Source organism: Haliotis rufescens, unplaced genomic scaffold (genome assembly GCF_023055435.1).
Source record: "Haliotis rufescens isolate VD_foot unplaced genomic scaffold, xgHalRufe1.0.p SCAF_1, whole genome shotgun sequence".
In the NCBI taxonomy this organism is placed as follows: domain Eukaryota; kingdom Metazoa; phylum Mollusca; class Gastropoda; order Lepetellida; family Haliotidae; genus Haliotis; species Haliotis rufescens.
The window spans coordinates 85,007,235-85,031,152 of record NW_025963779.1 but is presented as its reverse complement, the minus strand read 5'-3'; the positions used below and the strand labels follow the sequence as shown (position 1 = coordinate 85,031,152).

General features: G+C 43.1%; 1 protein-coding gene across 3 annotated transcripts in view; it reads left to right on the top strand.

Moving 5' to 3' along the window:
* The window catches only part of LOC124122058 (NBAS subunit of NRZ tethering complex-like), a 65,433-nt gene extending 41,890 nt beyond the window's left edge, over positions 1-23,543 (top strand). For all 3 annotated transcript variants that reach the window (XM_048402601.1, XM_048402605.1, XM_048402609.1), the window contains 17 exons: positions 783-859; positions 1,295-1,595; positions 2,788-2,854; positions 3,683-3,793; positions 4,904-5,148; positions 6,467-6,585; positions 10,447-10,542; positions 12,035-12,148; positions 12,322-12,582; positions 12,715-12,857; positions 14,277-14,372; positions 15,956-16,064; positions 16,370-16,456; positions 16,685-16,827; positions 17,380-17,509; positions 18,000-18,128; positions 19,046-23,543. In XM_048402601.1, coding sequence (XP_048258558.1) covers positions 783-859; positions 1,295-1,595; positions 2,788-2,854; positions 3,683-3,793; positions 4,904-5,148; positions 6,467-6,585; positions 10,447-10,542; positions 12,035-12,148; positions 12,322-12,582; positions 12,715-12,857; positions 14,277-14,372; positions 15,956-16,064; positions 16,370-16,456; positions 16,685-16,827; positions 17,380-17,509; positions 18,000-18,128; positions 19,046-19,333 — 2,516 coding nt within the window. In that variant the 3' untranslated portion in view covers positions 19,334-23,543. The remainder of the gene's footprint in view (positions 1-782; positions 860-1,294; positions 1,596-2,787; positions 2,855-3,682; positions 3,794-4,903; positions 5,149-6,466; positions 6,586-10,446; positions 10,543-12,034; positions 12,149-12,321; positions 12,583-12,714; positions 12,858-14,276; positions 14,373-15,955; positions 16,065-16,369; positions 16,457-16,684; positions 16,828-17,379; positions 17,510-17,999; positions 18,129-19,045) is intronic.
* The last annotated feature ends 375 nt before the right edge of the window (positions 23,544-23,918 follow it).

Below are 23,918 nucleotides of genomic sequence, written 5' to 3'. Positions count from 1 at the left end.
TGTATTATCCATAGTTTGTCATCACCATACATGTGCTCATTGGTTTCACCTTGTGAAGACCTGGGGTAGAATAGGTCTTCAGCAACCCATGCTTGCTGTAAAAGGCAACTATGTTTGTCGTAAGAGGCGACTAACGTGATCGGGTGGTCAGGCTCGCTGACTTGGTTGATGCATGTCATCATATCCCAATTGCGTGGATTGATGCTCATGATGTTAATCACTGGATTGTCTGGTCCAGACTCGATTATTTACAGGCCGCCGTCAAATAGCTGGAATATCACTGAGTGCGGCGTTAAACAACAAACAAACAAAGCTCATTGGTTTCACCAAGGAAGTAAATGGCCCTGATCTATATTACTTTGGACTTTCTTTCCACATTATCGGGGGCACGGGTGGCCCAGTCGTCTAAGGCGCCGCGATTCGCTGTGCAGAGTTGCATCCCTTGGGCACGCCAGAAACCTATGATTGTGTGTTCGAATCCCGGTTCGCCCCAATTATGTTTCTAGGTTTGTCAGCACCATACCTGTGCTCGTGGGTTTCACCAAAGTGGTAAACGTCTGAGACCTGCATCACTTCGGGCTTTCCTCCCACAAATGGCTGACACGCTGCGATATAACTGGAATACTATTAAAAGTGGCGTTAAACCCAACTCTCTCCACATTATCACTAGCAGATTTGCAGTTATCATAAATGAAATGATGATAAAACTCATTTCATGAAATTGTTTGTCTGAGCATCAAATCATTTTCATTTGTAAGTTTCAAGTGAGTATTTTGTTTCAGTGTTGCTGGAGCTCGCCAAGTCTTTCCTTGCCAGGGACAGCTCAATGGGCCTGGCATATCTCCTAGCACTGAATAAGGTATGGTGATCAGTACCAACCAAGATGGTTGCTTCTCACACTAATCTTAAGCCAGATGATGTTTGCCTCCTTATTTACTGCTCCATCAATGTCTCCTGATGATGAAGCAGCTTTGTATTTGTAGCCTCCCTGTATTATGCACATAGTCTCCATATAGATCTGGGTTCGTATTGGTATTCCCATGCTTGTCGTAACAGGTGACTAACGGGATTGATGGTCAGGTTCGCTGACTTAGTTGATGCATGTCATTTCGTCCCAATTGCACAGATGATGTGAATCACTGGATTGCCTGGTCCAGACTTGATCATTTACAGACTGTTGTCAAATGGCTAGAATATCACTAGTGCAGCATTAAAGAACAAGCAAACAAACAAACAAAACAAAAAACCAATAATATAATGTACTCATGCACCCGATTCTCTGCCTTAACCCTAGGCATCAGATGCAGAGAAGTGTTTCGAGGAGTTCCCCAGCACGGATGTATCAATCCAACTGGCCCTGTATTACTACGCCCTCCAAATCTACACCACTCTCAAGCCCAGCACTAAACCCTTACCATTTGCCTTGTACCGACAAGACCCCACCAAGGTCATCCGTAAGGTAATCAATCATGTGACCAGCAGACCCAACAGTGATTGGCCAGAGGAGGTGGTTGACCTTATCCCGAAGCTGGAGAAGTACCGAGAGATGCTAGAAGATTACAACCAGGCCATTACCCTGAAGAAGCTGGGGAGAGGTGAGCGGTCATGTCATAATGTGATGCCATCCTGGTATGTTACAATACCAGGGCTCCAGATAATGTTGGGATACTTTTGAAAATAATTCTCAGTGACAGAAACTAACAGTTTTAGCCCACTAGTCCTAATTATGATAACATATAGCAAAATACTAAAAAAGGGCAAATTTCTACTAGTCTTAGGATACCTTAACTATTGAGCAGTTTGGCAAGGACTACAGGACTAGTGCCAGTTTCTAACGCTGAATTCAACCCCTGTGATGTCTAAGTATCAGTAAGCGAGATGTTGCTCATCTGTGCATTATTCTCTGCTGTTGAGTTCATGTATATATGATGCCTACGTTTAGTCATGAGGAATACATCCGTCCAGACATTCGTGTACGCAAGCTGAAGAAGCTGCTGTGGGTAATTACGCATTGTGTTGTTATACTATTGGGTTATTGAATTTCTTCATGTGTGTTTGTACCCAAGGAATTCAAAAGTCATTGGGGTATGGTGATATGGCTTGCAACAATGCAGCTTATCTGGGTCTCTGAATACCATATACTAAAGAAATATGTGACGAGTGGGGGTTGTTTATCGTATAATAAAACACTGCAGGGAGAATAAACCATGTGGGGCGCAGAAATATCATCATTATGTACAGCCTCTTTAAGGATGTCAATACAAACTTTAAAAATATTTACCCAAATTTTAATAATGATGACTCCCTGAATAGAATCTTGACCTTTGGGATGCGATCGTTTGACCTCTATGTTTATCTACATAGCCCAGGTACTGGACACTTTCCTCTAAAAAATAACGTCGTCCAATATATGACGTCATTAAATTGCAAGGGCATATTCAAATCTCCAGACATGACGCTATGATAGAGCAATGTTTTATAAAATAAACCATGCTTCGTTATTCCTTGTTCTTTGCGATTTATTGTGTATCTATCTTATCTAACACAATACACAATAGCATACATAAACGTTTACACTTGTGGCGGAGCTGCATCTCATCATGGAAGGAATGTATAGAGGACTTCAATAAATAGAGGACTAACTCCAAAATATTGTGTTAATAATTGACGTTGCAATGTTGTGGTGTTATGGATGAGGAGTTCTGACAATACTGGCTTGCTTTCTTTAGCACACTTTGGTTGATGATTGCTGTGTTGTTTAGAAATGATGATGGAAATATGTTTTAGGTGTGGACATTGTCAGGTTTGCAGACGACTCGGAATACAAACAAGAGACAATTCTGGGACTTGCCATGTGAGTTGTCATTGTTGATATTAATGAGTTTAGTTTGTCTTCAACGAGCTATTTGAACTTGGAGGTAGGCAAGGATAGTGTCCTGATTCTAGTAGCTGCTACTCAGTGTCCTTCAGCTGACTGCTGTCACAGACACTGTAGCCATGACAACAGGGCTTGCAAATAATGGTAGCAAGTAGCTTGTCTTAAATTTTAGTTTCATACCTGAAAAATATCTCAACATGAGGTCAAGAAGAAGATTTGTTGTTTCCACTAGTTTGTAATCACTGTTAATGTACGAAAGGCTATTCAGACTTGTTCAGTGTTTAATCCGGTTTATAATTAGACAGCATTAAATTGTAAATGACACTGTTGTCTTTGTTATAAATATATTTTGGGCATGGTTGAATTTTGCTGTTTGGGAAATGCTATCTAAAACAATTGGTAATAAGATCTTGCTACTTAGCATTTGGTAATTTCTGCCCCTACAGCTCAAACCAGCTGAGTTGTTTGATAGGCATTACTTAGAAGTTGACGGATGACAAAGTAGACACAATTTATGGACAACAACTTCTTATTTACTATTTACAGTAACTAAAGAAGTTGTTGTCGATAAATTGGTCTACTTTGTGTCCAAACCAGGTATACAAACACTCTAATCGGAGTAATCCTCAAAGATGATGTCTACAGCCAATATAGGGAATAGAGAAACCGATCATGATACCTATTTGGGGAACATTATTTCTGAGTTGACAGCTAAATGTGTAGCCACAGTTGGTAAGGTATTCTCTGTGTGATGCTGTATTGTTGACACATGGTGCTTACGTGTGATGTCCTTGGTCCATGCAGGAGTGTGGATGACGATGTCTACAAGATCGCGGTGTCGCTGGCGGAGCGGTATGAGCTGTCTGTGTGGGAGGTGTACATGTCGCATCTGGAGTTCGTCTTCACGGACAGCGGGTCAGTACAACCTAGATATGCTGATACTGGAAACTTCAGGCAGTTTTCAGGACATGAAAATAACTTCAACAACATTGATGGTTTTTCTTTGTCATTTGTAATGTGCACATGCAGGGTCTTGTTATGATCAGGTCTTTCGTTCACACTACAGCTAAACAGCTAAACAAAGATTCCCATTATGGGTCACATCTGAATGACCTTTTGCGAACTTTGACTGACCAATGAAATGACACATGAAATAAACATTGGCCAATCAGGAAATAGCTTTCTCAGGCTTTAGGGCACTCATTTCAAACTGGGGACTTCCATTCCAAACTACGCTTTGATAAATATCAATTTAAAATTTGAAAACTCAACAAAAGAAAATACTGGAACGGCTGAGATACATAGCAGTACTTGTGATGGACCATGAAAAGTCTCTTCTGTTTGAAATAGTTTTCCCACTGAAGCGAGAGGGAGACGATGACTTCGACCGAAGAAGTCATACAGCCCATGTACATGTACATGTGAAGTATTAATGGTTAAAAAGTATTAAGTTACACCTTCATGCAGTCTCATTAAAATCAGATCTTACTTCTCGACACCACTAAACAGAGATCTGAGGACATCACATTATGGATCACATCACAGCCTTTCATCTGACCAACCAGAGCACCACTTACCAGATCGAGAAAGTGACAGTCGGAATGTAATTTATAATCATGCAACCTGAAAATGGTTAACATGGGGTATTCCGATATCATGGACATCAGACATCCAAGAGTTGAATATTTACAGGGTGAATAGCAGACACTTAAAATCGCAAAATTATACATAATCCAGCAGGATATGTGCAGGTGAAACCTCAGATGCAAGAATCAACGGCAGATTAAAGTTCCTGCATCAGACCTTGAGTCTGTTGGTTCTTATTCCTGACTTTGTCTCTGCTTCCTCTTCCTCTCCATCTTGAGAGCTTCAAATCTCCACTAAAGGCTGATATGTTTAGCAGTTACCCTCCGTGTACTCTGATTGTATGCCCATCTACACACCTTTGTGGTATTTATGTCGTTATTGTTACTATGCGGAGGAATTAAGAAGGAATGATTGTTACCATGGGTACTGCATCCCCAGACTCACCACGGAGCAGGTGGAGGAGCGGGTGACCAGGCTGAAGATTCTACCAGAGCTCACCGAACAGCCCGACAAGTTCTGTGAGCGGATGTACAAGTATGTCTTCCCCACCATCGATGGGACGGACCACGAGCGTCTGATGTACTTCTTCCAGCTGCTGGACAAACACGACCCCGGCCAGATCCAGGGACAGACCCCAGATGCTCATGTCAAGCTGCTGAAGAAACTCAAGCCTGTTGCACCTGGTATGTGTGTGTGTAGATGTGTGTTGGGGGTAGTCTGTTGGACCTGGTATGTGTGTAGATGTGTGTTTGGGAGAAGCAAGGTTTGTCTTCAGAAATGGCTTAGAAGTGTGTTGGACACTGTGCTCAGGGGAAGTGTGTTGGACAAGGTGTGTGTTCAGGGGAGTGTGTTGGACAAGGTATGTGTTCAGGGGAGTGTGTTGGACAAGATGTGTGTTCAGGGAAGTGTGTTGGACAAGGTGTGTGTTCAGGGAAGGGTGTTGGACAAGGTGTGTGTTCAGGGGAGTGTGTTGGACAAGGTGTGTGTTCAGGGGAGTGTGTTGGACAAGGTGTGTGCTCAGGGGAGTGTGTTGGACAAGGTGTGTGTTCAGGGAAGTGTGTTGGACAAGGTGTGTGTACAGGGAAGTGTGTTGGACAAGGTGTGTGTTCAGGGGAGTGTGTTGGACAAGGTGTGTGTTCAGGGGAGTGTGTTGGACAAGGTGTGTGTTCAGGGGAGTGTGTTGGACAAGGTGTGTGTTCAGGGGAGTGTGTTGGACAAGGTGTGTGTTCAGGGAAGTGTGTTGGACAAGGTGTGTGTTCAGGGGAGTGTGTTGGACAAGGTATGTGTTCAGGGGAGTGTGTTGGACAAGATGTGTGTTCAGGGAAGTGTGTTGGACGAGGTGTGTGTTCAGGGGAGTGTGTTGGACAAGGTGTGTGCTCAGGGGAGTGTGTTGGACAAGGTGTGTGTTCAGGGGAAGTGTGTTGGACAAGGTGTGTGTACAGGGAAGTGTGTTGGACAAGGTGTGTGTTCAGGGAAGTGTGTTGGACAAGGTGTGTGTTCAGGGGAGTGTGTTGGACAAGGTGTGTGTTCAGGGGAGTGTGTTGGACAAGGTGTGTGTTCAGGGAAGTGTGTTGGACAAGGTGTGTGTTCAGGGGAGTGTGTTGGACAAGGTGTGTGTTCAGGGGAGTGTGTTGGACAAGGTGTGTGTTCAGGGAAGTGTGTTGGACAAGGTGTGTGTTCAGGGCAGTGTGTTGGACAAGGTGTGTGTTCAGGGGAGTGTGTTGGTCAAGGTGTGTGTTCAGGGAAGTGTGTTGGACAAGGTGTGTGTTCAGGGGAGTGTGTTGGACAAGGTGTGTGTTCAGGGAAGTGTGTTGGACAAGGTGTGTGTTCAGGGCAGTGTGTTGGACAAGGTATGTGTTCAGGGGAGTGTGTTGGACAAGGTGTGTGTTCAGGGGAGTGTGTTGGACAAGGTGTGTGTTCAGGGAAGTGTGTTTTGTGGTTAGTGTCCGTGAAATGAAACCTTATATCTGTATATCGCAACATGTTAATGTCTGTTTGCAGGCTTAGACTACCACAAGCTGATGGATGGCAAGACTGCTCCTCTGGGTGTGCTGCAGCCGGTCCTTGACAGCGGGAACGTAAATACACTGGCCAAACTTGCGGCTAAAATACCTGACGGGGTGAGACTTTGTTGCCTTAAAGAACATTTCAAGGGTATGAAAGTATTGATTCTATGTTGATAGCACTAAACGTTAGTTTGAAGAAACAGGAAGCTGCGGGTTCCTGATAATGACAATGTTGCCTTGTTGATTGTAGAGCTGTTGGTTTCTGATAATGACCTTGTTGCCTTGTTGGTTGTAGAGCCTTGGGTTCCTGATAAGGACCTTGTTGCCTTGTTGGTTGTAGAGCATTGGGTTCCTGATAATGACAATGTTGCCTTGTTGGTTGTAGAGCGGTGGGTTCCTAAAAATGACAATGTTGCCTTGTTGATTGTAGAGCTGTTGGTTTCTGATAATGACCTTGTTGCCTTGTTGGTTGTAGAGCCTTGGGTTCCTGATAAGGACCTTGTTGCCTTGTTGGTTGTAGAGCATTGGGTTCCTGATAATGACAATGTTGCCTTGTTGGTTGTAGAGCGGTGGGTTCCTAAAAATGACAATGTTGCCTTGTTGATTGTAGAGCTGTTGGTTTCTGATAATGACCTTGTTGCCTTGTTGGTTGTAGAGTGGTGGGTTCTGATAATGACCTTGTTGCCTTGTTGGTTGTAGAGGGGTGGGTTTCTGATAATGACAATGTTGCCTTGTTGGTTGTAGAGCTGTTGGTTCCTGATAATGACCTTGTTGCCTTGTTGGTTGTAGAGCGGTGGGTTCCTGATAATGACCTTGTTGCCTTGTGGTTGTAGAGCGGTGGGTTCCTGATAATGACCTTGTTGCTTTGTTGGTTGTAGAGCGGTGGGTTCCTGATAATGACCTTGTTGCTTTGTTGGTTGTAGAGCTGTTGGTTTCTGATAATGACCTTGTTGCCTTGTTGGTTGTAGAGCGGTGGGTTCTGATAATGACCTTGTTGCCTTGTTGGTTGTAGAGGGGTGGGTTTCTGATAATGACAATGTTGCCTTGTTGGTTGTAGAGCTGTTGGTTCCTGATAATGACCTTGTTGCCTTGTTGGTTGTAGAGTGGTGGGTTCTGATAATGACCTTGTTGCCTTGTTGGTTGTAGAGGGGTGGGTTTCTGATAATGACAATGTTGCCTTGTTGGTTGTAGAGCTGTTGGTTCCTGATAATGACCTTGTTGCCTTGTTGGTTGTAGAGCGGTGGGTTCCTGATAATGACCTTGTTGCCTTGTGGTTGTAGAGCGGTGGGTTCCTGATAATGACCTTGTTGCTTTGTTGGTTGTAGAGCGGTGGGTTCCTGATAATGACCTTGTTGCTTTGTTGGTTGTAGAGCTGTTGGTTTCTGATAATGACCTTGTTGCCTTGTTGGTTGTAGAGCGGTGGGTTCCTGATAATGACCTTGTTGCCTTGTGGTTGTAGAGCGGTGGGTTCCTGGTAATGACCTTGTTGCTTTGTTGGTTGTAGAGCGGTGGGTTCCTGATAATGACCTTGTTGCTTTGTTGGTTGTAGAGTGGTGGGTTCCTGATAATGACAATGTTGCCTTGTTGGTTGTAGAGCTGTGAGTTTCTGATAATGACAATGTTGCCTTGTTGGTTGTAGAGTGGTGGGTTCCTGATAATGACAATGTTCCCTTGTTGGCTGTAGTGCGGTGGGTTCCTGATAATGACCTTGTTTCTTTGTTGGTTGTAGAGCTGTGGGTTTCTGATAATGACAATGTTGCCTTGTTGGTTGTAGAGGGGTGGGTTCCTGATAATGACAATGTTGCCTTGTTGGTTGTAGAGCTGTGGGTTCCTGATAATGACAATGTTGCCTTGTTGGTTGTAGAGCTGTGGGTTTCTGATAATGACAATGTTGCCTTGTTGGTTGTAGAGCGGTGGGTTCCTGATAATAACAATGTTGCCTTGTTGGTTGTAGAGCGGTGGGTTCCTGATAATGACAATGTTGCCTTGTTGGTTGTAGAGTGGTGGGTTCCTGATAATGACCTTGTTGCTTTGTTGGTTGTAGAGCTGTTGGTTTCTGATAATGACCTTGTTGCCTTGTTGGTTGTAGAGCTGTTGGTTCCTGATAATGACCTTGTTGCCTAGAGCGGTGGGTTCCTGGTAATGACCTTGTTGCTTTGTTGGTTGTAGAGCTGTGGGTTCCTGATAATGACCTTGTTGCTTTGTTGGTTGTAGAGTGGTGGGTTCCTGATAATGACAATGTTGCCTTGTTGGTTGTAGAGCTGTGAGTTTCTGATAATGACAATGTTGCCTTGTTGGTTGTAGAGTGGTGGGTTCCTGCTAATGACAATGTTGCCTTGTTGGCTGTAGAGCGGTGGGTTCCTGATAATGACCTTGTTTCTTTGTTGGTTGTAGAGCTGTGGGTTTCTGATAATGACAATGTTGCCTTGTTGGTTGTAGAGCGGTGGGTTCCTGATAATGACAATGTTGCCTTGTTGGTTGTAGAGCTGTGGGTTCCTGATAATGACAATGTTGCCTTGTTGGTTGTAGCGCTGTGGGTTTCTGATAATGACAATGTTGCCTTGTTGGTTGTAGAGCGGTGGGTTCCTGATAATGACCTTGTTGCTTTGTTGGTTGTAGAGCTGTGGGTTTCTGATAATGACCTTGTTGCCTTGTTGGTTGTAGAGCTGTTGGTTTCTGATAATGACCTTGTTGCCTTGTTGGTTGTAGAGTGGTGGGTTCTGATAATGACCTTGTTGCCTTGTTGGTTGTAGAGGGGTGGGTTTCTGATAATGACAATGTTGCCTTGTTGGTTGTAGAGCTGTTGGTTCCTGATAATGACCTTGTTGCCTTGTTGGTTGTAGAGCGGTGGGTTCCTGATAATGACCTTGTTGCCTTGTGGTTGTAGAGCGGTGGGTTCCTGGTAATGACCTTGTTGCCTTGTTGGTTGTAGAGCTGTGGGTTTCTGATAATGACCTTGTTGCCTTGTTGGTTGTAGAGCTGTTGGTTTCTGATAATGACCTTGTTGCCTTGTTGGTTGTAGAGCGGTGGGTTCCTGATAATGACCTTGTTGCCTTGTTGGTTGTAGAGCTGTGGGTTTCTGATAATGACAATGTTGCCTTGTTGGTTGTAGAGCGGTGGGTTCCTGATAATGACCTTGTTGCCTTGTTGGTTGTAGAGCTGTGGGTTCCTGATAATGACCTTGTTGCCTTGTTGGTTGTAGAGCGGTGGGTTCCTGATAATGACCTTGTTGCCTTGTTGGTTGTAGAGCTGTTGGTTCCTGATAATGACCTTGTTGCCTTGTTGGTTGTAGAGCGGTGGGTTCCTGATAATGACCTTGTTGCCTTGTTGGTTGTAGAGCTGTGGGTTCCTGATAATGACAATGTTGCCTTGTTGGTTGTAGAGCTGTGAGTTTCTGATAATGACAATGTTGCCTTGTTGGTTGTAGAGTGGTGGGTTCCTGATAATGACAATGTTGCCTTGTTGGCTGTAGAGCGGTGGGTTCCTGATAATGACCTTGTTTCTTTGTTGGTTGTAGAGCTGTGGGTTTCTGATAATGACAATGTTGCCTTGTTGGTTGTAGAGCGGTGGGTTCCTGATAATGACAATGTTGCCTTGTTGGTTGTAGAGCTGTGGGTTCCTGATAATGACAATGTTGCCTTGTTGGTTGTAGAGCTGTGGGTTTCTGATAATGACAATGTTGCCTTGTCATGCTTGTTGGTTGTAGAGCGGTGGGTTCCTGATAATGACCTTGTTGCTTTGTTGGTTGTAGAGCTGTGGGTTTCTGATAATGACCTTGTTGCCTTGTTGGTTGTAGAGCGGTTGGTTCCTGATAATGACAATGTTGCCTTGTTGGTTGTAGAGTGGTTGGTTCCTGATAATGACAATGTTGCCTTGTTGGTTGTAGAGTGGTGGGTTCCTGATAATGACCTTGTTGCCTAGTTGGTTGTAGAGTGGTGGCTTTCTGATAATGACAATGTTGCCTTGTGGTTGTAGAGCGGTGGGTTCCTGCACTCCAGTGTGGTGTATTCTGCCTGGGCTGTCACTCACTTCTGGAAACCGGACCAGGCCGGGAAACAAACTGATAGACCTGTAAGTAGACACAAACACAGTCATACATTGTTCCAGTGACACTTTCTATAATGCTCCTTTTCATTTGAGCCTGACATAGATTTATCACAAGCAAAAGGGAAATGATTAATAACCCTGTTTTGGTTTGAAAATAAGCTTTGTACCGATACTTCACCTGAAGTGAAAGGTCATATGAGCTAATTTATACATAAAAAACATTTTGAGAGACTTGTTGATTAAAACAAAGGGATCCAGAATATTTAATGATAAACTTATAGCCACAACAAACTTTCCTCTGATGTGTGATAAATGGGAAAATAAACTTAATCAAGGCATTTTATGGAATAATATTTTAATAATTGTAGAATGTGTACCAATGATGTTAAACTAATAGATTTCTAGTACAGATTCATAAATAGAGCTCTATATATCAAAAAGGAATTACTGAAAATGAAGTTAATGGATGATGATATATGCTCATTTTTGTGTCTCTGAATCTGAAAACTTATACCATGTGTATGTAGAATGCGTTTTTGTAAAGGGATTTGGTTAGAAATTGAAATGTACCTAAACTTGAAACTTGCATATGATATTCATATTACCATTCTGGATAAGTTATTTTGCTACACCAAAAACAACTATCTTTTCAACCATATAATTCTTCTTGCAAAAAAATACATTCACCAGTCAAGCATTAAGAAAACTCCATTATGCTTTCCTTTTTTCATAAAAGTATTGAAAGATGTATGTAAATAGATAAAATTATCGCAATGAAAAATAGTAGTATTAATAGATTCGACAGAAAATGGAAGGAATTATCAGCCTAATTATTATAATTTCTCAGTCAATCAATATATATACACACCCATATCTGACTATGTTGTAAGATTCTATGAATTGCTGCACGTATATATACCTCATGTACCAATGTTACATTTGTGTCTACTGAATTGAAATAAAAATATTTAAAAAACAAACAAAAAGGTCATAAGAGCTTATGGTACTGTATTTGTCAATTGTTCGTCCAATCACTGTAAACTTTTCGAAAAAGTCTTAAACCACATGTACTATGAAGCTGAGCAGCATCGTGTAGCATGGGATTAGTAACTGCTGATTTGGCTCTGTGGGACAGGCAACAGATGCTTATACCCGATACAAGATGAACCTCGAGCATTTGCATTTCATCAGATGATAATAATTACAGAAGAAAGAGAGAATAAGTTGTAAGTTTTTGTAAGGCATTTGGAAGTGATACACATAAGGAAGAGAATTTATGAATGTCAACTTCTTTATTATCAGGAGGATGTTTAGGAGTATATACTTACTCCTTCATCAGATGAATAAAATTTACCATTTTATTTACCTGATGAAGGAGTAATTATACAAGTATACTCTGAAATGTTGTGCTCATCATAACAAAAAAGTTGATACCCATATATTCCCTTCCTTGAGTTGTAAGTTGATGATGAATCGGTACAGTGATACTAACATGCATGTCTCGTGTTGCTTCCAGTCCGGTTGGATCCACAGGTATGAGAGCTGTGGAGACTTTCTTCAGAAACTCCTCCCCCAAGACATTGTCAACTTCATCGACAGTATCGCTTTCAGCAGTAACAGTCGCAGGCTGGTACGTAGAAATAAGTCTATAAATTTGTTGACCTTTTTGCACTTTTTAATTTTATTTTGTAAATGATCATGTTTCTGTTGTTTTCTCTAGCTGAGTTGCTTGTTCATGTCAGAAAACTTCTGTTTGTGTCCACATTTCCTGTGAAGGGTATTGATGAAGCTTTCTTTATTCAGTTGGAAATCAGCTGTCGGCAGGAGATAGTGAAGCGGGCACTGCGGCTCTGTCGCCAGCAAGGAGGTGGGGGTGGGAAGAAGAAGAAGCAAGAGGATTCCGGGAAGATGAGCTGGGACGAGGCAGCCAATCAACTGCAGCAGAGGGTCGCCCATCTTGAAAATGTCAACAGTGACACTATTCGGTCATTCAGCCAGGCTGACAAGCCAAAGTATCAGAAGTACGCCGAGATGTACGACAAGAGTTGCGGCAACGACAAGATGGTGAGGCTGCAGGAATTATTGATGACTGCATTTTCGGAGAAATAAATCTCACCATCATCCAGAAACCCATTTTAGTATTGTGATTATAAAATGAAAAACATGAGATATAGATCGTTCTTTCTGAAACTTCAGATACATCAGCTTCTGGTTACCATAGTTACTGATGGGGAGATACCAGACCTTGTAGATGATGTGATACAAGTGGCGCCGCGAGGAGCTTGGACAGTCCGGACAGCGGTTCAGGAATCGGTCAGACTTGTGGCACACAAACTCAGGTAAATGTCACTATAGCAATTACTTATTGCAAATAAAATGAGAGGAATGTCCTTAGATATAATATTCTATGAATGTACACTGACAGACATATGGCAAAAGGGAGACATGTTACAGATGAGTACTGTATTTGATGTAATAAGTGCCCAGGGCGCTCTCAAAATTTGAAATAGGGGGCTTTTATTAGAATGTTATTTTGGTGAAATGAAACAGAGTTGAAAGATCGTAAATTTCGTGGTTTATGCTGACAGCCTGAAATGTTTATATACGACAGATATATTTTTCCAGAATTTAATTGCCCATAATTAAGTGTGCATATAACACACAACTGCGTATTATTGACGAATAAATACGTTTTGTGTACATTGATCAGTCTGAAGGGGAGCTAATTGGGATTGTTCACTAGCCAATATATTAGCAAATATTGCCGTGGACGCTTATTAGAGCGGGGTGCTTATTATGTCGAATACAGTATGTCATATTTGCTGGATATGTATGACGGTATGGAATTGTTGTAATGGTGATTATGTTACGTCAGGGTGACTTCTTTGGGTCTGATGGGCTTCCTAGCAAGTTCATCTTACTGAGGCAAGGGAGTTAACTGACTTTAAAAGTCCAGTTTCCACCCTTGCCGAACTAGGCTGGAATTCCTGTTCATCTTCCTGAGGCAAGGGAGTTAACTGACTTTAAAAGTCCAGTTTCCACCCTTGCCGAACTAGGCTGGAATTCCTGGGCTCGATCGTAGCGCCACCAGTCGCTGTTACAAATTAAGTCCCTTCTAAGCCTCTCCTATGGACCAATCAGATTCCACCTCTCGTATCACTTGCATTTGCTTCAAACAAAATGGCGGCGCCCAGTCAAGACGATCTGATCTGATCGATAATCAAGATCTATATTGTGATAAAACGGGTCTTACATCACGAAGTGCATCAAATCACATAAGCACATGGATTAAAAACTTGAAAAGATTTGGAAAATATCTGGTGACGAGTTGGCGTTGCACATGCTGTGCAAATCTTGCAATCAACCAAAATCTGCACGACAGTTTACGAACCGGATTTCGCTTTTGATTGGACTATGCATAGACTCGTTAGTCCAGCCAAAATCTAACTCTATAATACCAGCCTAGTTCGGCAAGGGTGGAAACTGAACTTTTATAGTCAGTTAACTCTCTTGCCTCGGGAAGATGAGCAAGTTTGATTCCAGGCATTCACTATCCATGGTCTGGTCACTATGTTTTTCTATGCAAATGTGATGTAATTCAGTCTAGCAATTGATGATTAACCTAATTACACAAAGACAATGTCTCAGGTTCAGTCATTGCACAATGTCTAGACCTACAATGGCCACCACACCATGGAGCATTGTCCATTTTGAGACAGGCAGTTACAGAGTTACAGTTTGTTGTTCTTGTATTGCAGATGTCCTGACAGTCCTTGTGAGGTGTTGGGAGACCAGGAGGTGTTGACGGTGTTGGAGAAGTTGGTTGTGAATGTACAGGAGCACGAAGAGGCAGGGTGGGTACTTGGTCTGGGTGGGGTGGGGGTACATTGACACCTGTGTGAGGGTACTTGGCCTGGGTGGGGTAGGGGGGTACATTGACACTTGTGTTGGGGTACTTGGTCTGGGTGGGGTAACATGGACACCAGTGTTGGGGTACTTGGTCTGGGTGGGGGTACATGGACACCAGTGTTGGGGTACTTGGTCTGGGTGGGGTTGGGGGGTACATTGACACATGTGTTGGGGTACTTGGTCTGGGTGGGGGTACATTGACACCAGTGTTGGGGTACTTGGTCTGGGTGGGGTGGGGGGTACATGGACACCAGTGTTTGGGTACTTGGTCGGGGTGGGGTGGGGGGGTACATGGACACATGTGTTGGGGTACTTGGTGTGGGTGGGGGTACATTGACACCTGTGTTGGGGTACTTGGTCGGGGTGGGGTGGGGGGGTACATGGACACATGTGTTGGGGTACTTGGTGTGGGTGGGGGTACATTGACACCAGTGTTGGGGTACTTGGTCGGGGTTGGGTGGGGGGGTACATTGACACATGTGTTGGGGTACTTGGTCTGGGTTGGATGGGGGGGTACATTGACACCAGTGTTGGGGTACTTGGTCTGGGTGGGGTGGGGGGTACATTGACACATGTGTTGGGGTACTTGGTCTGGGTGGGGTGGGGGGTACATTGACACATGTGTTGGGGTACTTGGTCTGGGTGGGGGTACATTGACACCAGTGTTGGGGTTCTTGGTCTGGGTGGGGTTGGGGGGTACATTGACACATGTGTTGGGGTACTTGGTCTGGGTGGGGGTACATTGACACCAGTGTTGGGGTACTTGGTCTGGGTGGGGTGGGGGGTACATGGACACCAGTGTTTGGGTACTTGGTCTTGGTGGGGTAGGGGGTACATTGACACCAGTGTTGGTGTACTTGGTCTGGGTGGGGTGGGGGGGTACATTGACACCAGTGTTGGGGTACTTGGTCTGAATGGGGTGGGTGGTACATGGACACCAGTGTTGGGGTACTAGGTCTGAATGGGGTGTGTAGGGCGTGTGTTGGAGTACTAGGTCTGGGTGGGGTGGGGTAACATGGACACCAGTGTTGGGGTACTTGGTCTGGGTGGGGTGGGGTGGGGGGGTACATTGACACCAGTGTTGGGGTACTTGGTCTGGGTGGGGTGGGTGGGTACATGGACACCTGTGTTAGGGTACTTGGTCGGGGTGGGGTGGGGGGGTACATTGACACATGTGTTGGGGTACTTGGTGTGGGTGGGGGTACATTGACACCAGTGTTGGGGTACTTGGTCGGGGTTGGGTGGGGGGTACATTGACACCAGTGTTGGGGTACTTGGTCCGGGTTGGGTGGGTGGGTACATTGACACCTGTGTTGGGGTACTTGGTCGGGATGGGGTGGGGGGGGTACATGGACACCAGTGTTGAAGTACTAGGTCTGAATGGGGTGTGTAGGGCGTGTGTTGGAGTACTAGGTCTGGGGGGGGGGGGGGAGACAGGGGGTACTTGGTCCAGCTACTGTGGAGAAGTCTGTTACTGTGACTGACCTGGCGAAGTCTCTCTAACTTATGACTGACTGTGTTGTTTCAGGGGTGACCTGGTTGTGTCTGAGGATGTCATGTCTCTTCTCCGTCCATTTTGCTCAGACAGTAGTGTGGCTGTCAAACCCCGCCTTGATGTCCTGCACATCCTCGAGAAGGTTTGTGATTAGTTGACATTCCTGAATGTCAATAAGCTCAGACAGAAAGTGTTACAGCTGTCTTAGGGTTAGATTGGGTCCCCAGCACACCATTGCTGGTCGTGAGAGGCAATATAACTGGATCTGGTAGTCATGCTCCATTAACTGCTGATTGGTTTGACAGGCTTTGACTCCATTGTTTGAGGCTGCCCCGGAAATTAGCTATAGCATGACACATTTGCTCACTCACTCACTCTGAATGAAGACATGTGTTTGGGCAGTTGGTTTGCTTGAGTTTCTGATGTTAACGTTATTGTATGTTTCAGAGTTTCCACCTGTCCCAGGAGGACACAGCTCTGCTGACCTTCTACAGGACAGAAGCTCTCATGTCTGCAGCATGGAAGGAGCAGAAGGTAGGGAGGGGAGTTTTGGAAGTTGGAAGGTGGTAGAGGGTGGGGCAGAAGGTAGGGAGGGGGGTAGAAGGTGGTAGAGGGTGGGTCAGGAAAGGGACTAGGGATGGAGCAGAAGATAGGGAGGGGATGGGGATGGGGAGTGGGGTGGGAGAGATAATGAAATGAGGGAGAGCCTTGGGTTTCAACGAAGGTGATGGTTATGTTGATGATGGTATTCCTGTGTTTCAGGTGTCTGAAGCCGACATCCAGACTGACGACAGCAGACAGAAGTTGTTCTGTCGTCTCCTGGACACAAGCTCAAACAAGGAACAGTTTACGTCTCTGTGTCGTCTGCTCAAGCTGTGGCCACCATTACCACAAGGAGGGGATAGGTAAGGGGCAATAACCCTACTTGGACTGTTAGAATCAATACTTTAGTCAAAAATATTTCAAATTTGATTATCCAAGTCAATTTGTCAGGAGCTGGCTACTCACATTAGGCTATGAACTAAACTAGAGAAGAAATAGACACCCTCCATCTTCAAAGATAAAATTGGGTGCAAAACAGATATAAGGAAGAGAATATATGGATGTCAACTTCTTTATTATGAGGAACACAATGTTTCGGAGTATATGCTTACTCCTTCATCAGGTGATGTCAGTAAATTTTGGGAGCCATGCTTTACCGCCCACTATAACTGAGTTAGCACTATATTGAAGGGCGCAATAACGAGGGAGCACTGTATACTCGTATACTTACTCCTTCATCAGGTGAATAAAATAGTAAATATATTCTTTTCCTTATGTGAATCACTTCTAAATGCCTTTCAAAGACCTAAAACAGATATGTTAAAATTCAGTGTTTCTTTATACAATGTGAATGAGAAGTTCGTAGAAACTATGGCTGGACATATGGATTACCTGTCACTCTGTGTCCTCCCCAGTGTCCCTCCGCGGGACAACACGTGGGTGCAGGTGTTTACTGCTATGGTGAGGTCCCTGGGCCCGGGAGGAGCGACACTCCTCAATGCCATCATTGCAGACGTGTGTGAAGGAAACCCCATTAATCTGGAGGTGAGCAGACTGACGCCCGGTTCATTTAGACTTTGTGTTCCTGGAAGGATTTCAAACAATATGTCTTTTTTTCAAACTACAAAATAGGTAACTTCTGTCATTTAAACCATGGCTTCTTTGTCTCTGATCATGCATTAACTAACTGAAATGTTAAACACTGCTTGGCTTATCTTTTTCATAACCAGCTTAAGCATCATATGAATCATAGAGAACATGTATAATTTTCTTGTATATACATTCAGCGTTAGAAGCTAACTGTTTTGGTCCACTAGTCCTTATAATGATGGCGTGTTGCAAAACCCTTAAAAATGGCAAATTTCTACTATTCCTTATGATACCTTAACTATTTGGCAGTTTGGCAAGGACTATCGGACTAGTGCTTGTTTCTATCGCTTTGTATATAAATTAATTAATTACATAGATAGAACAAAAATTTGAAAACTAATATTCTGCTTGTACAAGTTGTGAGGTAGTATGGTTTCCCTCGCAGTGTACCCGTGCAGTGTTTGATGTGATGGTGGAACACAAAGAGGCGACAGAGGCAGTCAAGTTCGTTCTCCGCTCCGGTCACATCACTCTCTTTCCGACTGCTGTGGAAACACTTGCTGGTCAATTGGAGGTAAGCCTGGCGCCTACAGCCTCTACTGACACTGAGGGCCATAATGGGAGAATGTCAAGGAGGAATTTGTTCATACTGTTTATTGGCAGTTTGTCTATCAGTTCACAGGCCTGTTATGGCTGTGTAGCTATAGGATTATTTGACATGTGGTAGGTGATGAAAAGGTCGGCATCCCTGTATTAGGTAAGGAGAATTCTGGATTTTACATTTGGTTCGAGCCCTTTGCCGGTTATTGTTTGTTTGTTTGTTTATTGTTTAACGCCGCACACAGCAGTATTCCAGCTATATGATGGCGATCTGTGTAAATAATCGAGTCTGGACCAGGCAATGCAGCGATTGACAACATGAGCATCGATCCATGCAATTGGGATCGATGACATGCATCAACCAAGTCAGCGAGCCTGACCACCCGATCCCATTAGTTGCCTCTAACAACAAGCTTAGTCGCCTTTCATGGCAAGAATTGGTTGCTTTGCCAGTTAATGAGAGGTGGTGAGGAGAAATAGGGTTTAAAGTTACTTTCAAGATTATTTCACTTACTTAGCGACATGCATTGGTGCATTTTGTGTGTGTGTGTATGTGCGTGTGCATTTTATGTGTGTGTATCTGCATTAGTCCAGACTAGTGCCAGACTAATGCTGTAGGGCTCGTCAACGGAGATACCATGCCACAGTTTATCAGGAATACCCCACTCAGACACAGTGTATTGACTCCGAGTCAACCAGCCCTTGTTTTGCCTCCTTATTACCAAGAACCAGACAGGGGAACAACAAATGTCTTTTGGTATGAGACGGTCAGGGGATTGAACCCCCAACCTTCCGCTCTGCGGGCAGACATCCTATCGACTGTCTACGGAGGCGGTCTGCCAGGTAGCGAGAGTGGCCTCTGACACCAATACTTCCTTCTTCCTGTTGCAGGCTGTGCGGGATGAGGATTTGCTCAACATCATCTTGCAGCATCGGCTAGTCACATCCATCGTCAAGACAACACACTACACAGCTCTCATTGAATACCTGCTGGAGAAACAGGGCTCAGATAGTCGGCCTGATTGGTTGGATCCAGTGGCTGTAGCCAATCAGCTGTCAGAGGCCGGGTTTCAAGCCGAGGCAGGCTCCGTGCTACTTCAAGCACGATCCAGCCACCCCGGGCTACACACCTTCGGCACAGCTCTCAGCGTGATCGGGAAATGGTTGAAGAAATCTTGATGATGTCCTTCTTTAGGGTGGTGGATATTGTGGTGTGGTTTTAGTATTTTGACTTCCGTGATGGCTCCTACCAAGTGTTATTGCTCTGTTTATGGGTGTTAAATATTTCACCTGACTTTAATTTGATATCTGCTTTGGAAGTGCAAAATTTTAAAACACACCTGGAATTGAATGAGACCTTGTTTGTTTGTTATGTTTATCCTGTATTTGGTTCCTCAGTAATAAGTACACAATACATAATAGATCATTATTATATGTTCATCAATACACAGTGCCACTTAGAAAGTAGTCAAAAGTAACAAATGTTACATTTGGGATAACACTTTCTTAGTAAAGTACCGATTCTAGTACTTTTTTGGGGACTGAGTCTGGTATTCGAACCCACACTGCCAGCGAGGCACCTAATCCCCAGCACACAAAGTCAGCGATCTAACCCACTCAGGTGTGGAAGCTTCAGTGAGTGGGTTAGATCGTTGACTTTGTTTGCTGGTTATTAGGTGCCTCTCTCTGGCAGTGTGGGTTCGAATCCCAGATGGGACTCGACCCAAAAAAGTGCTAGAATCTGTACTTTACTAAGAAAGTGTTATCCCAAAATTAACATTTGTTATAGATGTTTATCTCCAGCCGCCTCAGTACCAAGCATCCCACCTTACATCATGTAATTGTCCCACGTTACCCGACGGTGTGTGTTCCATTCTTTACTTGAGGAAACACACTATATACTACCAAACAGTCCTACTTCATGGGAATCACACCCATCAACAGCTCATGTAAACACATGCCTTGATCAGTTTGTTTTGAAAGAATAGCACAATGTGACCTACCAGGAGAAAAGGGACCTTGTGGGTGTAGGACACAATTGTGCTGTGACGTCATCAAGACGTTTGACGTCAACTTACTTCCCTGAAAAATGGCCTTGTGTGTGGAACTGTACAAAAATATATTATTTTACTCTCATTATTTTGTAATGTAAAGAAGACATTATTTCAAAACATTTCAGCTTACATGCCTACGTTCAATTAATCAGACTGTGATTAGTTAATAAACAGTCATAAGCGTGATGTCTGAAAATTTGACTTTGCAGAAAATGAGTCCAAATGTTTGATGCCATGTATTTTTAGGGTCCTAAGATAACGTAGTTTTAAAATATATTAAGGTGTCAAAATGTGATTTTTCGCCCACAAGGTCCCTTATCTCATGGTTGGTCACATATAACAAACAAAATGCACCCCTTTCTTTTTGATGAAAATTTAATCATTTGTTGTGTCCTAATTAAGATCAATTGTTTGTAGTACATATTCTATATTGTGGTTCAAGTGGAATCAGGTTCAGGTATTGTTAGAGAGAACAAGTTACAACCAGTATGTATTCTCCACATTACTTATTTGCTCGTCCGTCACTAGCAAGTTTAAACATAGATGCTGGCACTTGAACACCTACAATGAGTTATATTTGGCTGCTTTTGAAAAGTCCTATCTCAACACATGGATACAAGCATCGTTATGATGCCCTCACTAAAAAATATACAACTCAAAAGAAATCAAAGAACACCTGATTCTATCATATTACTAAAGTTAATCTAACATGGCATGGCTTATTCCCTATAGCAACATGATAAAATCGGGTGTTGTTTAACTTCTTTTGAGAGTTATAATATGAGCGATCAAACAAAACCATTTGACATTTTTTTTAACAAACAAGTTCGACTATGAGAATCTGTGATTGCATTTGGCAGGAATGTTTATGAACAGTTGCTTGTGATGTTATTTTGGAATTTTCAAGGTCTTACTCATGGCCATAGGTTTAATTTATTAATCGTAATCCAGACTCTGTATGAACAATAAACGGCAATATGATGATATGTTTCAGTAGCGATACTATTGAGACGACCCTTGTCCTGCAACATGTTGAAAGTGACTCACAATGAGATGGTTTGTTTACAGTTGTCTTGGTCTGTATGTTGGAGAAACATATTCTATCATGGCTGTAGATGAACTGTTGTGTAAGCAAATTATTTGGATTATGGTAAATTGTCGGGAGAGAGCTAACCACGCTGAAGCTCTGCTGCTGAATTGATGTGTCAAATAGATGTAGGAGGCAAGATTGCAGGTGTACGTGGGTTCATAGATGCAGAATGGTCAAAGGGAAATGGTATTTGTTTAATGTATTTATAGTGAGAGTCGGTTACGATAATGCAACATCAATACTTATCTTAGTGCTAAGACAACCCTATGTGTCATGACGTATGACCTTAGTGCTGTGGTTGCTTTGTGGATAGATTGATCAGTTTAATCCACCAAGACATGTTTATATATCCTTCTCAAAAGTAGTTAGAGGACACCTGATATTTTCATGACTATAGTTAATCTGTCAAGCTACGAACAGTAAAAAACTCCACAATTAGAAGGCTGTGTGGTCCAATATCCACCTGCTACAAATTATAGTTATTTGAAAAAATTGGGTGTTATGTAACTTCTTTTGAGTATACTAGAGAGAAGGTGTATCATATGCGGTGCCAAAGTTATATGTTTTGTCCAGTCAGTTCAAGGATATATGTATATGTATATGTATATGTGGTTGCTTCGAATGGTATGGACTGAGAATTGTCAAGATTTGAAGAAGTGTTATCAGCCATTATGATCATAAATCTATACCTCATCTTGTTAGGTGTGTTGAAGCTGTGTCTGTATTTATTTATTATCTTCTCAATCTCTGTTGCTCAGGTGATATTTGTTACATGTGTTAAACTTGAAGTGTTTTGCTGGCGGCTGTGGCATTAGTTTCCGCTGTCATTAATGGAGCATCAAGTGTGTGTGTATGCATGGGGCATCAAGTGTGTGTATGTGAAGGGACACTAAAAGCTTCATCCGACGTGCATGATGCCAACATTCCCTTCACTTCTACTCTCATCAATGTTTACCACCAAAGTCAATCATATCTAGGAAAGACACTGTTCTAAGGACTGCAGTTGAAATTATGTGAGAGCTGTCACGTTGCTGTTGTTTTGGCAGAACACCTGGTGTTCCGAAGCCCTCTCTGAGCGCCCCCATGTGATTGAGGAGAACATTGACCTGGAGAACTCTCGCCACAGTTCTTCTTGCACCTCTGCCAGTAGTGCTCTCAAGGGGACATAACTCTTGCAACCATGCACAGCCTTTTAACCCATTTCCTTGTAAAGAGAACCTCAGTTAGCAGGTGGGGTGGATTCAGGAAGTCATCAATCTTTTGAACGGTTAGTTGACAGTATCAGTTTGATATTATGAATAGTGTGGTTTAATATATTGTGCGGAAATGACTGAATCATGTACTATACCACCCCCTTTGTTGGTTGTTGGTGGAGCATTAGCATGGTAGGTGGAAAGGCAGTTTGTCGCAGGCACATATACCTCAATAGCTCATGATACATGGTTATTTGGGAAATAAGCAGGGTGTAGGTGAATGTTGTTTTATGCCACAATTCGCAATAGCTCTCTCACATCAGCTCTCAGGACCTGACACGTCAGACTGTTGGGGTGCAATGACAGCAATCCACAAGGTCACATACAGTATCTTGATATTTGTTGCCTCGTATTACAAGCATGGGTAAAGGGGCCTATTCTGCTGGGAAACGCTAAAGCTAGATTGCTTTTTAGGCTAGATAAATTGATTTTCGAGAAAGTGACGGCTTTTGATTTTGTTTGAAACTATAAAGCGTAACAAACACTTCTACAATCATCATTTTCATTGGTTAAAACTACATTGGCATTTTTATGTTAAAGAAAAGGAAAGTTAAAAAACTAACAAACTGTTTCAAAATAATAATTTTGATTGAGTTATTAAGTTAGTGAAATAACCTGTGTGAATATTAGATCTTGTTTGGTGCAATTCATGTATACGCCTCTATGCAAACTGTTTAAGTAGTAGCAGATTCTGGGTTCACAGTTGATATGGACATTGCACAGACATCTTTATAACGAAAATGATTAACTATTTCGTGTGGCAATTAAATTTGTGGATTGTCTGATATCAGTGAATAATTTGAGAGATAAAACAAGAAATGTAACTGTTGATCTGTTTTGGGTGTTGGAATGAATTTAGCAACTAGTGGATCACATTAAGAGAATGTGACTTTATTCATAATGACAGTTGACTCAAGTCGGGGTGCACTATACCTAAGTGGCAGGTCTCTGTATGGAAACCAGAGTTCTAGAAATAAAATGCTTTAATATTTGACTGGCGTATGTTTTTGATATTTGTATTAATGTATAAGGAGTAAGACACGCTGACAGATCTTGGCAGATATGTGGTTATATATCAGCAAGAAACCTCTCAAGTATATGGGCTACCCGTAGTCCCAGTCAAGCGGAATGCTAATTTTAGGATTTGTATGGAATATGTGATGGAAAAGGTGATTTATAGCCTAAGAAGGGGCACGGGTGGCCCAGTCGTCTGAGGCGCCGAGATTCGCTGTGCAGAGTTGCGTCCCTTGGGCACGCCAGAAACCTATGATTGTGGGTTCGAATCCCGGTTCGCCCCGATTATGTTTCTAGGTCAGCACCATACCCGTGAAATCGGCCATCGGAAATCACCTCCATTTTGTCCACCC